General features: G+C 45.7%; 1 protein-coding gene across 3 annotated transcripts in view; it reads right to left on the bottom strand.

The window, feature by feature from the left end:
* Positions 1-15,345, bottom strand: part of GALNT18 (polypeptide N-acetylgalactosaminyltransferase 18) — a 564,545-nt gene that overhangs the window by 23,377 nt on the left and 525,823 nt on the right. For 2 of the 3 annotated variants that reach the window (XM_074997379.1, XM_074997380.1), the window contains exon 11: positions 9,777-10,200. The exons of the other annotated variant lie outside the window; for it this stretch is intronic. In XM_074997379.1, the coding sequence (XP_074853480.1) occupies positions 10,054-10,200 (147 nt within the window). In that variant the 3' untranslated portion in view covers positions 9,777-10,053. Of the gene's footprint in view, positions 1-9,776; positions 10,201-15,345 lie in introns of those variants that run through there. 3 annotated transcript variants of the gene reach the window in all.

The raw sequence follows: 15,345 nt of genomic DNA, 5'->3' as shown, positions 1-15,345 counted from the left end.
CTCAGGACAATTACATAGGGCTAAACCATCCCCTTGCACTACTCTCTGCCCCTCAACCATCTGTGTCTGTCTCTCTTCATGGACCCTTCACATGAACAGCTTCTCCTCCAGGAAGTGCAGTCACTTCTGGACTTGGGGGTGGTGGCAGAGATGCCCCCTCTGTACAGGGCCTGGGGACTTGCAAATAGGGCTTTGTGACCCATCCTGGACCTCTGGGAGCTCAACATTCATTGTATCCCACAAGTTTTGCATGGTGTCTATGGGCACCATTATCACCTCCCTGGATCTGGGGACTGGTCCTTGACCTAAAGGACACTTCCATATTTCCATCTAACCCTCCTATCGGCCACATCCATGGTTTACTGTGGACCACCTGCACCTCCAGTTTGTGGTCTTTCCTTTCAGGATTTCTATAACCCCCAGGGTGTTCACCAAGTGCATGGCAGAGGCTGTCACCTTCCTCCACTGCCATGGTATCCAGGTCTACTTGTAACTGGACGACTGTCTCCTACAGGGGCATTCTTTCTGCCAGGCACAGGCTAAGGTGGTGTTCACCAGGGAAACCTGGCTGGGTTTTCTGCTCAACCTGGCAAAGTCCTTGCTGATCTCAACTCAGTGCGTAGAGCTCATCAGGGCGCCACTCTAGGGGGCTCCCCAGGTGACCCAGCTTGTAGTTAGGGAAAATTTTTCCAACAGTTGTGCATGTGCAGGAACATATCTCAAAGCACAACAATGGTCAATGGTGCATAACTGCTTTTTTCCTCAGGGTCTCCCTGATATCAACAGCCATCCAACGGTCTGCCCCGACAGCATGAGTGTCTGGCTGCTCAAACCCATTGGCTAGATTCTCTGACTCTGCACTTCAGCCATAAGCAAATGAGCCAGTTCTTACCCCTAACTCTCAATCAGATTGTGAAGGCAACGATACATGGCCAGGACCATGCGGACATGGGCATGAAGCAAGTCAAGCCTCCCATATGAGCATCTCCACCATGCCGTCAAGTGTCCAAGTGCACATTCAAACAATCATGTGAGATCTGGTGAGCCTGTTGTTGAACTGCTCCTTGCTGCTGGTTGGTTCCCTGGTGTAAGGCTTCATGAGCCAGTGCTGTAAGGGGTAGGCAGGGTCCACCCCATCCCCCAAATCTCTACAGGCATTTCCAGCCCCCCCTCCCCTGAAATGTATTTTGTGATCTGGAAAGAAAGTGCCTTCCTGCAGCTTTCTGTACAGACCACAAAAAACAACAGCTTCGGTCCTTAGGAGAGCTTTTTTTCTTCCCCCCTCCCTTTATTGTTGACAGAGCCAATGTAAACAACTGCTGTTTGTTTTGTCAACAGAACTGGCCTTTCTCAGTATCCCACAATGGATCCACTGAGTATTTTCATCTCTGCTGCACCACAGACATGCACCCCCTCCTTTGCAAAGCGCTGGGAAGTATCTCACAGCTGTGTGCGCTGCTCCTTTTGGGGACCAAATAAAGAACAAATCATTGCTGTGCTGCTTTGACATTCCTAAGCACCAAGAGCACTCAGAGCTACTCATGGCACCACTCCCAATAACTGAGGAGGCTGTGGGAGAACTCAGAGGAAAGCCCAAGATGTATGGGGAGCAGCTTGCCCTTCCCACAACTCTGCCCTGAGGGATACATACCTAAAGCGCATTGCTCACAGTCCAGCCACCAGCAAACTTTCTGAGTGCTGAAATTTGCCCTGTTGACCACCGCATATGGTCCAAGTGCTGGTGATACTTTTTAAAGTCACTAATAGTCCTACATACAAAGCTGCATTAATAAATGAATGAATTATCAATTTTTTGCACACATGTAAAATATTTCTCTTCCAAAAGTTTCATTCCTTTTTGGCACACAACATTTTTCCAATGTAGGCAGTATTTCATTTAGCTTCATGCTTTCACCATCTTCAGACTTTAAGATGTTACAAATATCTACTGCTTCCTCCCCAGCAGCATGCAAAAAGATGGATGATTTCACGCTCTCATTTTTCCCCTCTTCCTGCTAAACACAATTCAAATCTCTGCCAGCATTTCCCCCCTGTTCTCTGGAACGCTGCCTGATAATAGCAGACTGGATAGAGGCTGCAACACACCCATTTTTTTTCACTTGCCCCACTTCTTAAACTGTGATTGTGCTCTTTAAATACATGCAAACACGTCCATGACTGACAGTCCACATGCTTCTCCAGATCCTCCCTTTGTCTCTGTTTCAGTTGCAGACTGAATAACAAACCAGTGAATGAGAAAGGAAGGAAACTTCAATAACATACTGGAGAAAGTCTCTGGTGAACTGCTGTGCATAACCATGTAGTTCTCCCAATGATATGTGGGGTGGACAGGGCCACTAGGGCCTCTAGCTATAGCCCCACCCCTGCAGTCACCATTAGCACCGCATGACTCCTGGGGAGTATGGGGGCAAGCCTGCCTCTCCTCCAGAGTGGTGCAGCCCAAGAGCAGCACTAGCTAGAGCTTCCTAGCTTGTTACACGTATAGCGAGAGGCAGCACTTGTCCTTCATGGCTTACAATCTGAAGAGGCTAATCACGTTATATCCTCATTCTGCTGATGGGGAACTGGGGCACTAACAGGTTATGTGATTTGCAGCCGTCACACAGGAAATCTGATTCAGGTTTGGGAAAGGCATCATCATTTCCTGCACACCAGTCTGGTGCCTTAACCACAAGACCATTCTTCCCTGTCCACGTTGAGAGAGAATCCACTCTTGTGTGCTGGGCTGGCACTTTTCCCTGTGCGTGAATGTGTTTACATATGCAATTGTTATAAAGAGTTAGATTGCTTCTTAAGTTAGGAAATTCTGTCCCATCATGCTCACGTCAACTGAAGACTAATCAGTGGAAATAAAAAAACCTAACAAACGCAAATTACAATGAACAAGCTGTATTTATATTACAAGATCTTCAGCTGCTTCATGAGAATATATCCTTTCTGAGATCACGCATAATGAGTCTGAGTGTAGAAAAAAATTTACTGTCACTGCAGCTCACAATGGAAATTAATTTTTGTCAGGAACTAAAAATAAAAAAGGAATGCATGTGCCATTTCCCAATGGCTGTGAGACACGCTTCCAAGATACGCACCACAAACTTTATGTAGCTTAATGATATGTGGGGGGAACATTACTTGAGACACTGGGGACCAAATCCTGAGAAAACATTGTAATGCGGCATCTCAGTGCCAGCCTCCTAGGCTACAATCCATTGCCACGTAAGTATATAAGAATGGTCATACTGGGTCAGCCATATGGTCTAACTAGGCCAGTATCTTTTCTTCAAAGTAGCCAGAGCCAGGTGCTTCAGAGGGAACAAACACAATTCATTGAGTGATCCCAGTCCCTGTCCTCCATTCCCAGCTTCCAGCAATCAGCATTTTGGAGCCTGTTGGGGTGGGCTCCTTGATGGGCGAGAAGGTGTTCTGCAAGGCCTTAAGGAATTTTTCAACAGCTGTATGAATAAAAATTGAAAAGGGGATGTTGGGTTGAACTAGCTGCCAAATGTACTTGTACAGAGTTAACGGTGAGACCTGCCTTTTTTAAATGGAGGAGGATTGTAGAAATGGAGGGAGATGTGGGAAAGAGCTGTAGAGTTGTGCACCACATGGTAAACCGATGCCATTTTTTGATTATGTATTTTTCTCATAGACTCTCGGTGGGAGTTGAGAAATGGTTGTTGTATTTCAGGCGAGTATGTGCTCTTTAGTGTCATGAGCCGTCTAAGGCTGGGTCTACACGTGCCCCTTTTTTTTGAAAGGGGCATGTTAATGAGCAGGTTTGAAATATGTTAATGAGGTGCTGCAATGAATATGCAGCGCCTCATTAGCATAATGGCAGCCACAGCGATTCAAAAGTGCGGCTTTTCGAATCGTGCGTCGCCCGTGGAGACAGGACCTTCCGAAAGGACCCCCTCAGTTTTTGAAAGCCCTTCTTCCTGTCTGGTGATCAGAAAAAGGGCTTTCGAAAACTGCGGGGGGGCCTTTCGGAAGGTCCCATCTCCACGGGCAGTGTGTGATTGGAAAAGCCGCACTTTCGAATTGCCGCGGCTGCCATTATGCTAATGAGGCACTGCATATTCTTGCAGTGCCTCATTAGCATATTTTGAACCTGCTCATTAACATGCCCCTTTCAAAAGGAAGGGGCACATGTAGACCCAGCCAAAGAGCCAAGCCCTGGGGAGTAACTTGTGTACCTCATCTGTCTGTGGATCGGATGCTGACAAGCAAAGGAGGGCGGAGCTACCATAAGGGAGCTATTTTCATCTGTATTAGACAAGCACACCAGGCCAGTTTGAATTTGGGCCAATTGGGGGTTATTAGGCTGACTCTGGCTGCATCCTGCTTTATTTTCATGAGTGTGCAGCGAATAAGTGAGAACAGTACACACATGAAGGGAGCAGCCCATGGAATAGAGCAGGCATCCTCCAGTGACTGGGGGCCCAGACCCCCTCTAGAGCAGTAGAAGGGCTATTTGGTATTCCTGCTAGAGGCAAACAAGCCTATGGTGGGATATCCCCATCTCATGAATATGGGGTTGAGGAAGCTCATGTTGATCTCCCTTTCGTATGTCTTGCAGCAACGGCTGAGGTCATTTGCAAGAGTATTGAGCTTGTCTGGCAGGTAGGTAGCAATGAGAGCTATGTTGTGAAGGGTTTACCATTCCCAAAGTGAAATTGCCACCATGCACAGCAGGCAGCATCAGGCTCCTCCTTGCCCGTGTATATAAAACGTTGTCAGTGAATACCTTTATTGTCCATTTCTTTTTGGCTACGTCTCAGGAGAGAGGTGTGCAAATGAGGGAACACCACATTGCAAACGAAGTGCTGATTTACAAATCTCACGCTTCATTTGGGTAATATTGTGCGATTGCACTGTCAGGAGAGATTTTGGCAAAAGACCCCAGCTGTGTAGATGAGGTTCTGTTGGTGAAAACTCCTTTCGTCAACAGACCCTTATCCCTAAGAAAAATGTGGTATAAGGGTTCTGTTGAAGAAGGGGGGTTTTGCAGACAGAACCCCATCTACACGACCAATTTTTTTTGCCATAATTCTTCCTGACAGCACAATCGAGTGAGATTATGCACAATCGAGTGAGATTATGCAAATGAAGCGTGAGATTTGTAAATCAGCACTTCATTTACAATGTTAGGTTCCCTCATTTGCATTCCTCTCTTGCAAGAGGCATGCCGTGGAGATATAGCCCCTGAGTTGTAAGAAGTGCTGACATGATCTGTGGACTGCTCTGAACTCCAGGAGGTTTATATGGACCCTGGACTCCTCTAGAGACCACAGGCCTTGGGGAGGTGTGTTCTGTGAGGTGAGCGCCTCAGGCCATAAGGGAGGCATCTGTTGTCAGTGTTAAGGTTGGGGTTGTCTTTTGAAAGGGCATGCTCCTGTGTAAATTGTGAGGTAACAGCCACCAGAAGAGAAACTGTAAGACTTTCAGGGGAACATATAGGGTTCTGCTCATACTGTGGTACTGTGGTCTATAAACCATACACAGCCACATCTGAGGCGGTCTCATATGGAGACCACAAAAGTTGCTGATGCCATGTGCCCTAGTAGCTGCAGACATCTCTTTACTGTTCTCTGTGGAGTATTCCGGAGCTGAGTGACCAGCTCCATGATGGACCAAGCCCTTTGGAGAGGGAACAGCACTGTAACTTCCATGCAGTGCACGAGAGCGCCTATCCAGTTTCTGAAGAGGAAGTAATGTGCACTTTTTGTGACTGAGAAGGAGAGCCAGCTCAGAAAATAGGTGGATAAATGCTGAGATTGCATCTCGAGTTGCACTGTAGGAGGATCCTTTTAGGAAACAGTCATCTGGATGGGGGAATGTGGTTATTTCCCTTTCTTTAAACAAATGAGCAGTTACTACAGCCAGGAATCTGGAAAATACTCAGGGAGCTGTGGAGACGCCAATGGGCAATAATGTGTGCTGATTACCAAGAATCATAGATCACAGAAGTCATCTGTGTGCTGGATATACTGAGATATGGAAATATGCATCGTGATGGCTGGGGGCAGCTAGCCAATCTCCCATCTCCAGAGCGGTATTATCATAGAGATGTAGAATCTTAGGGCTCAAAGAGACCTAAAGCAGGACCAACACTAACTAAATCATCCCAGGCAGAACTTTGTCAAGCCAGGACTTAAAAACCTCAAGAGATGGAGATTCCACCACCTCTCTAGGGCTACGTCTACACTAGCCCCAAACTTCGAAATGACCATGCAAATGGCCATTTCAAAGTTTACTAATGAAGCGCTGAAATACATATTCAGCACCTCATTAGCATGCAGGTGGCCGCGGCACTTCGAAATTGACGCGGCTCGCCCTGACGGGGCTCCTTTTAGAAAGGATCCCGCCTACTTTGAAGTCCCCTTATTCCCACGAGCTTATGGGAATAAAGGGACTTCGAAGTAGGTGTGGTCCTTTCGAAAAGCAGCCCCGTCGGGACGAGCTGTGCAGTGGTGAGCTGCGTCAATTTCGAAGTGCCGCGGCTGCCTGCATGCTAATGAAGCACTGAATATGCATTTCAGCGCTTCATTAGTAAACTTCGAAATGGCCATTTGCGTGGCATTTTGAAGTTTGGGGCTAGTGTAGACATGGCCTAGGTAACGCATTCTAGTGTTTCACCCCCCACCCCCGCCATGAAATAGTTTTTCCTAATATCCAACTTAAATCTTCCCTACTGTAATTTGAGACCATTGCTCCTTGTTCTGCCATCCATCACTACTTTCTCCATCCTTTTTAGAACCCATCTTCAGGAAGTTGAAGGCTGCTATCAGAATGCCTCCCCCCACTCTTCTCTTCTGCAAATTAAATAAACTCAAATCCCTCAGCCTCTCCTGATAGGTCATGTGCTCCAGCCCCCTAATTATTTTGGTTGCCCTCCTCTGGACCCTCTCCTATGTGTCCACATCCTTTCTATGGGCGGGGGGGGCGCAGCGCAGAACTAGACCCAGTGCTCCAGATGTGGTTTCACCAGTGCTGAGTAGGGGGGGACAATAACTTCTCTAGATCTGCTGGAAATGCTCCTCCTAATGCAACCACCCCCATATGCCCTTAGCCTTTTTGTCTACAAGGGCACACTGTTGACTCACATCCAGCTTCTCATCCACAGTAATTCTGCTGCATTGCTACTTAACCAGTTGGTCTCCAGTCTGTAACAATGCTTGGGATTCTTCTGTCCTAAGTGCAGCACTCATCAGCTTTCTTTTTTCCCAATCCTCCAATTTGTCTAGGTCACTCTGGACCTTAGCCCTACCCTCCAATGTATCTACCTGACCTCCTAGCTTAGTGTCATCTGCAAATTTGAACAATACTGGCTGAACAGTGTTGAACAATTATTGTGGCAAGGGTAACCATCTTGAAATGATGTATGTGAATGCAGTGGTTGAGATTGTGCAGTTTGAGAGCAGGTGTTCGCCCTCCCATATTTTTGAGTGTGAGGAATTCCTGGGAGTAGAAGCCCTGCCCGACATGTTCCTGTGAATGGCTCTATGTCTCCTAGATGAAGTATGTGGTGTATTTCTGTAGTAATGGCTTCCTTGTGAGATGGGTCACTATAGAATGACAGGCATGGGGATGGGAAAGGGGCATAGACATGAAAGTGGTAGAGTATCCCATATGCGTAATCGTGAGCACTCATCAATTTGTGGTAATGTTGGTCCATGCATTGGCATATTGTTGACAAAGAGATGACGAGTCTGCCCTGGAGATTTCGGGGCTAAGCGTCCCTCAAAGAACACTTCAAAAGGATTTTCTAGAAGCGGCAAGTTGAGAAGAAAGAGGGTGGTCAGACTGCTGGCCTTGCCTACCCTGTTTTTGTCTGTATCAATGAGCATATTTGTTTATGAGGCTGACAGAAGTGTGTGGGCCTGTAAAGCTGATTGAAATAATGACCCCGTCTTTTTTTTGCTACAAGTATGTGATGATCCAATATAGTGAGGGTGGATCTAGAATCCTTTAACGTATGGAGTGCTTCATCAATGGCAAAAAGCTGGGAAACCTCAAAGGGAGGCCAACCATTGCCTGCACCAGTTTAGGGAAACCACAGTTGAAGCCACAGGGCCCCGTGCATGACTGTGGCAGTAGCAATGCAGTGGACCCCTGTATCTGCTGAGTCAAGGGAGGGCTGTAGGGCTGTAGGGCTGTGAGGGATATTAAAACCCCTTCAGTCAGGAATCATTTAACTGGCATTTGTATATGAAGGAGAGGAATGGTTGGGATCCTCACAGACTTCTCAATGAGAGGAGTTTCAGTTGGAGCTCTCTGGCTTTCCTTGTTCTAGCTGTGAGCATCCTGCAAGGGGGACTCTTAGAGGTACAGTGTCCTTCTCCCACACTCCTCACACATTGAGAATACCCTATGGTGACTCAACAAACAACTCCTGAAGAAAAACATTTTTTGAACTGTAGCTGATTATCTAACGAACTGAACTACAGCAGTAATTGTTGAAACTGGTAATCAACCTAACTGGGAGGAAACTTATTTCAGGGAAGAGCAGTGGGTTCCAATGGTGGCAGAGAAGGAACTGAGGATTTGGCAGACCATGCATGCACAATAGCCATCATACTCAACGTGCTAATTGGTGCACACCTGAAGCCTGGCAACAGAACTGCTACTGTAAATCTCTGACTAGAGGCACATTGGTACCGTAGTACCTAGGTGAAGAATTCATGGAGACACTCCTCAAAAAGAACGGTCCATTTTGCTCCCCTGGTCTGGCCCTGCAGGGAGCTTCAAACCAGTGGCACTTCACACCGCACTTCGTAGGTAGGATTTGCAAGAATGGCCAGTGCGGGGATGCATCTGCTCCCATTGAATCTGAGGTAGGAACTCCTGCACTAAACAAAGTTTGGTAAGTGCTGAATGCTGTGAAAATTCCATCTGCCTTCTGCAGCCTTCTGACCCCCATGTGCACCGTAACATTGCGCTAGTTTGCATGTACTGTCCGGTGAAGAGGCAGTACGAATGCTGTATTATTTTGGATCATGTCACCGAGACAGGAATGCTGATTGAGCCCTGTCATGACTTTAGCTTCTCCAGCAGATTTTAAGATTTGCTCCAAATGTTTTGCTCCACCACCCTGCCTAAGAAAAAAAGAGAGCTCCACAAAGAAGCAATAAAATTATAGGTGTCGCAAGCAGCAGCTTAGCTTTAAATTTACTGTTTGACTTGCCATCTGGGTTGTAAATGATCCTATAAGTCTCTAGCCATTACTTCACTAACCCAGAGAAACTATGAGCCATAATCATTAAATGATGCTGACACTGGCTGTACATGTTGACTAGAGAGCATGTCTGTTCTCTCCCCTCCTCTCTTGTAGTGCAAAAAGCATCATATACTGAGTTTTAAATGGAAATGAACACTGCTGCAAGGCTGCTTTTTGGCTTTTGCAAAGTCTATTTGATAAGCATGCAGGGAAGCAAATGTTACCAATTGGCTGTGACCCAGGTTTGCTTGTGTCACAGCTGCTGGATGGTGCCTGAGTGTATTAATGTGTGATACTGGCAGGATCTGAGCCAGTGTGGTGCTGAGAACTGTTCACGCTGAATAAGTCATTAAGGGTGAAATCCCAGCTCCGCTGGCAAAGGGCCCATTGACTTCATTTGGGCCAGGATTTCATCCTTCGAGTTAAAGGTGGTCAGCCTCTTGACAAGATGCAGCCCACTCTCATAAAAACCTTCAGACTGGATTGTTTTCAAACTCATCCCCAAAAGAGCAAAGACAGTGGAATTGAGTTTTTTAAAATCAATAAAATTTTATTGTCAGTTATAAATATTCTCAATTTTTCCCTATTTACACTTGCAAAATATTTTAGGGTAGCCTACCATCACCTGTCACGCAGCATCTCTATAAATGCCATGAAAATGTCACTATGAAAAAAGTATGTATTTTCAGCCCACAAACTTTCCACGCACTTGCAAAAAAGACTCAAGGAGATGGGGGAGGAAAAAAATACAGTACAGCAGGCAACATTGGCTACACAGTAGCAAAAAGACGGAGTAAAGAATTTCTTAGCATCTGTTATGATGACAAGCTTTTCAGGACATTTGTTATAGACCAGCGTTGGCCAGTGCATTTCTGAAGGACAAGCTGGAATCCAAATTCATTGTCGCTGTTTTCCTGTAACTCCAGGCAACGCTTGGATTTTCTGTTCTGGATTGGACCTCCCTAAAAAAAAAAAAAAAAGAAAAGAAAAAAAAGAAAAGGCTAAAACCAGTGCTGAATAAAAGTCATGCTAATATGTGATATTACGGGTTAGATAAGCACTCAAAAGTGCACCTTTGAATTACTAGTTCCTATAGGAGACAGTGGTACACTGTAGTGTTGGATTGGGCAGAGAAGGTGGCTTTTGGTGGAGCCTTAATGCTGGTGCCAGCAAGAGGCTAATTCATTTATTGAGGCACTTCAGAGCAGCCTCCTGGTTTGTCCCAGCAGGAAGGGATGGCTGGGACGAGCAGCATGCTGCACCATGCCCTTAAACTGGCCGCCAAGATGGCTCAATTTTACCCAGCCCTGCCCGGTTTGGACCACATGCTGCTGGAGCAGCATCTCGCCACTCTAACCAGCTAGCAGCCTGACCCAGTATGTCTGTATAGCCCAGTATGTCCTGTACTTTTCAGATCTCAAGGTCTAGAATGTCAATTAATTATGCCAACAGATACGCTTTATAATCACAAGAAGTTTATGTGGAGTTTGACTTCTGTACTCAGTTTGCAGTCTGTTTATGCCAAATTAAAAGCCAAATGCTGCTCTTGTTGACTTCATTGAGATCAGGTTCAGACCTTAAACCACTAGGCTTAGAGTTATCAAGAGTTAATTGTAAATAGATGACAATTTACCAGTTTTGCTTCAATTCAGAGTGCAATTTGTTCTCCTGGGTCTAACAATGGCAATTTTCATGTATTAATGCCATTTTCTGAGGTTTACAGAGTAATGAGCTGTGACCTGTAGAAAAAGTTTTGCTTCTGAACCCAGGCTAGCTACCAGTGGTGGTGATGGGGGGGTCTGAAAAGACATAAGATAGGTCTGTAAACCATCAGACCCTTTTGTTTACTTAGCAAATGAAAATCTAGTGAGTTTTTCTTGGAAAAAACTTGTTGGATTTTGCATTATAAAGCTGCAGTTTTACAGAGGTTCACCAAATTAACCTTAAGGATTTTAATTTCAAGGTGACAGAAATGCTGAGGTGTGTCACCCAGGGAAGGCTGCTCACAGGGCAGCAAATAATATATACCAGTCAAAACAAAAAAGCAGTCAAGTAGCACTTTAAAGACTAAAAAAATAATTTATTAGGTGAGCTTTCGTGGGACCCAGTCTGTCCCAGTCTGTTTTGATAGTATATAGACTAGCATGGCTTTCTCTCTGTTAATATACCAGTAAGAATACGACTCCACACCAGTCAGGCTTTTGCCTGGGTGTGTCCATATAGCCCCCACTCACTCGCATCATACGTAAGAATTTTTCCAAGACAAACGAACATCTCTTAAAATCTTTTTTTTTACAAAAAGCCAATCATGTGCAAAATTAGGTTTGACAGCAACAAAGCAATATAGCTAGGCTTGAATATGGGAGACATTTTTAGCAGAAACTACAAAACTCAAATCATGAGCACCCACAAATCCTTTTGGAAAGGTTTAGATGGGAATTTCAGGTTCAATTTTCACTGACTGGCATTCAGCCTCAATAAGCCACAACTGCAACACAAATGCGCTTCCTATTAACGGTAATAATGGTCATTCCTTGTGGCTGTTCATTGGGAGATGAGACCTCCCTTAGCACTTACAACTGTTTGAAATTCATGTTTCCCTTGTGAAACAGCACATGTGATTTGTTCAAGTTTAAGTTTGTGCCATTTGCTTCTCTCTCCCAGCCCAATTGTCCTTTTGGCTCCAACCCACAGCTTGATGAAATCATGAATAACGAAGTCTTTCAATAGAGAGTATTTGGGTTTGGATCAGGCCCTTCATGAAGGGTTTCAATTAAATGGCTATTTTCACATTAAAAAAGGGGCTGTACTGTGACAAGAGGAAGCTCACAACCTTCAACTGCTAAAATAAAGCCTAGATTTTACAATACAATAGAAATGGACGTATGAAATGCCTTAGTTCTTAGGGGCTGGATCCTTTCAGGGGGTTCATCAGCTCCTCTAGGCTGTGTCTACACTACCACCCTCCTTCAAAGGAGGGATGGTAATTAGGGTGTTGGGAGTTTACTAACGAAGTGCTGCGCTGCATATGCAGCAGTTCATTAAGCAAATTTTGCCCCCCCCCCTGCAGCAACTTCAAAGTTTTAAATTTTGAGGAGTAAAGGGACTTTGAAGTTGCCCTGGCGCTTCAAAGTACCAGCGGGCGGCACCGCGGCTAGACGCAAACCGGTACTTCGAAGTTTAAAACTTTGAAGCTGCTGCCGGGGGGAATTTGCTTAATGAAGTGCTGCCTGTGCGCCACAGCACTTCATTAGTAAACTCCCAACGCCCTAATTGCCAGACGTCCTTCCAAGGAGGGGAGTAGTGTAAGACAAGCCTCTAGTGATGTGCCTAAGTTTTATAACAGGCTACCAAAGTCAGTGCAAACAAAAAGCATTCATATGTCTCGATTCACGTTCATCTTTATACTGCACACTGACAGGGAAGTACAGTATTTATATTTCAGCTGATTTAGTTTATACTGATATGGTAAAAATAAGAAAGTCATCCTTTTTTCAGGAACAATGTGCTGTGACACTTGTATTTTTATGACTTTTTTTTCTCCCTTTTTTTTTTTGTAAGCAAGTAGTTTTTAAGTGAGATGAACCTCGGACATATGCAGGAAAAGAATACGGTAGTCTGTGAAGGCTGAGAGCCACTCACGCTACAGAATGCATGCTGCGTATGTTAAAAGCACATGGGACTCATTTGTGCATAGATACACCACATGAAGAGCTGCTGAATGGATACATTCAAGGGGACAGCTATGCTTTAATGCCACACATTGCCAGTGAGTGGACTGCAGCTGAAAGGCGTTAACCGTTAGTGAAAAATGACTGACTTTACTTGAGGTAAGGTACTGCATACAATAAAACAGAATGCTGATTTAGTTCACGCTCTAATAGCTATTGGACACAACATGCACAGAAATTGAAATACAGTGTTAATTCAGCAGTGAGGGTTCATGCTACTCGCATGCTTCTGCAACATGAAATCTGCTTAGTAGGCATACACACTCAATGGTCAAAGGCATAGTGCTGCTACCGGGTGCTGAGAACCCCCTCAAAGGAGATACTCAGCAGCTTACTGGACTGTCAGGCCTCAACCCCATTTTCATTATGTTTATTCACACAGGAAAGGCTGGATTTATTGATTTCCAACTCTTTCTAGTCCTTTTTCAGCTCCCTCTCGCCCTCAAATTATCTTTATTCCAATTCTAGGCTATTGGACAGCTGTCATCTTCCTCTGCAGTAACTCTCCCCAGCCACCAGCAATGTGACACGTATTTTTAAACCTGTGAAACTAAGCCACTAAGTCTGTGTCTACACTATGAGCTAAAATCAACTTTATTAAAATCACTTTTTTAATGCTGAGCTTTATAAAATGGATTTTGAGCATCCACACCTTCCCACAGGCTCCCCATAAAATTGACTTATTGCTGCCACACAGAAGTCGCCAACGTCAACAGCAGTGTACTGTGGGACCCTATCCCTCAGTTCCCAGAGCCCCATAGCATTCTGGGTATTTTCATTTGTGCAGCATGAGGGAAAAAAAGCCCCACAAGTGGCTGTGGGTATCTGATGACATCTTCCCACATTTCACTCCCCTCATTCCGCTGCTGTGTTAACCAAACGCCCCTTGTTCCAGGTGGAATCTGGCTTGCCTGTATAAGAAATGTGTTTTTTATAAGTGAGAGGAGGGAAGAGGAGGGGAGGGGTAGTAAAGTGGTTAGGAAAGGTTAGAAATAAGATTTCGAGCTTCCGAACCAACAGCTTTTCAGAATAGGATGCAAAAGCACTGGAGCTTGGTGTTAAGTGGGGAGGAAGGGTCACATAAACCGAAGGGACTGGTAACATCAGCAGGGCCAAAAGCCACCATGGGCCCAGGGGAAAGGCTTGGATCTGGATTTAGACCTCCTGGCAAAGAAGATCCTCAGATCAAGAATTCTGTCTCAAAGGCCAGCCACTCTAGTGACAAATTCCTGAGTGTGTGCAAACAGCAGAGCTACAAGCTGCTGTGCAAACACCTTTGCACCCTCTCCTTTCCCGCCAGCGTTCCACATGGCACACCAGGAGGGAGCCCGAGACTCCTTGGGCCCTCAACAAATCAGCAAATGTGGACCCTCCTGGACTTGTGGAGTGAGAAGGAGCTATTCCAAGACCCTAAGATGAAGCGCCATAATGCCCAAGCCTACGTCGATGGCCACCACCCTGGTGGAACGAGGCCACCCCCTTACTGCAGCATGGAGAAGGTCCAGGCAAAGGTGAAGAAGCTCCAGCAGGGCTACGTTTGGGCCCAGGATGCTGGCCAACACTCCAGGGCAGAACCCACCACCTGGTCCTGGGTTGAGACCTCCTCAGAACAAGAATGTTCATCCTTGCACCCACTCCAAAATCTGGAAATGTGTGTGTAAGTAGACACGGGCATTACACTGAAAATGCAATGGACCATTGAATCACTTATGGCTCACTGACACTCCAAGGCAGGACCCACCACCTGCCCCTATTACCAGCCATCCCAGACTTGCATCTGTGTTTAGCCCTCCTGACAAAGGAGATCCTCAGAACAAGAATTTTCATCCTTGCATCCATTCCAAAATCTGGAAATGTGTGTGTAAGTAGTAGACCCAGGCATTACACTGAAAATGCAATGGATCATCAAATCAGTTATGGCTGCTTTGGTCACTCCAAGCCTTATTTGGAGAACAGTGGTAATTGTAGAGCTACTACGTTGTCTTCAGTGGCCTTTGGATCAAGCCCATACAAAAATTTGGTCTCAAAGGACAGTCATTCGAGTGACAAAAGTTTTCTGTTGACCGAAAAGGTCCCCGGGGGACACCCTGTCCACAATAATCAGTGCTCTATGGTACCTGCCTCTGGCCCTTCTTAAAGCCACTGGAAGCTCAGGAAACCCTGTGGCAGGACTCACCACCTGCCCCTATGCCCAGCAGGCCCAGAGGAAAGTCTTGGCTCTGCATTTAGTCCTCCTGGCAAAGAAGATCCTCAGAGCAATGATTTGTACCCAGTCCATAATGCAGGAATTTGCATCTAAGTACACACGGGCGTTACATTGCCCTATCAACTTTCAATGGCCTATGGGTAATGGGGGAACCAGGGGTTAATTACGGA

This window comes from Carettochelys insculpta, chromosome 6 (assembly GCF_033958435.1).
Source record: "Carettochelys insculpta isolate YL-2023 chromosome 6, ASM3395843v1, whole genome shotgun sequence".
Taxonomy (NCBI): domain Eukaryota; kingdom Metazoa; phylum Chordata; order Testudines; family Carettochelyidae; genus Carettochelys; species Carettochelys insculpta.
Note: the sequence above shows the minus strand (reverse complement) of the source record. Positions and strands in the feature narration are given on the sequence as shown.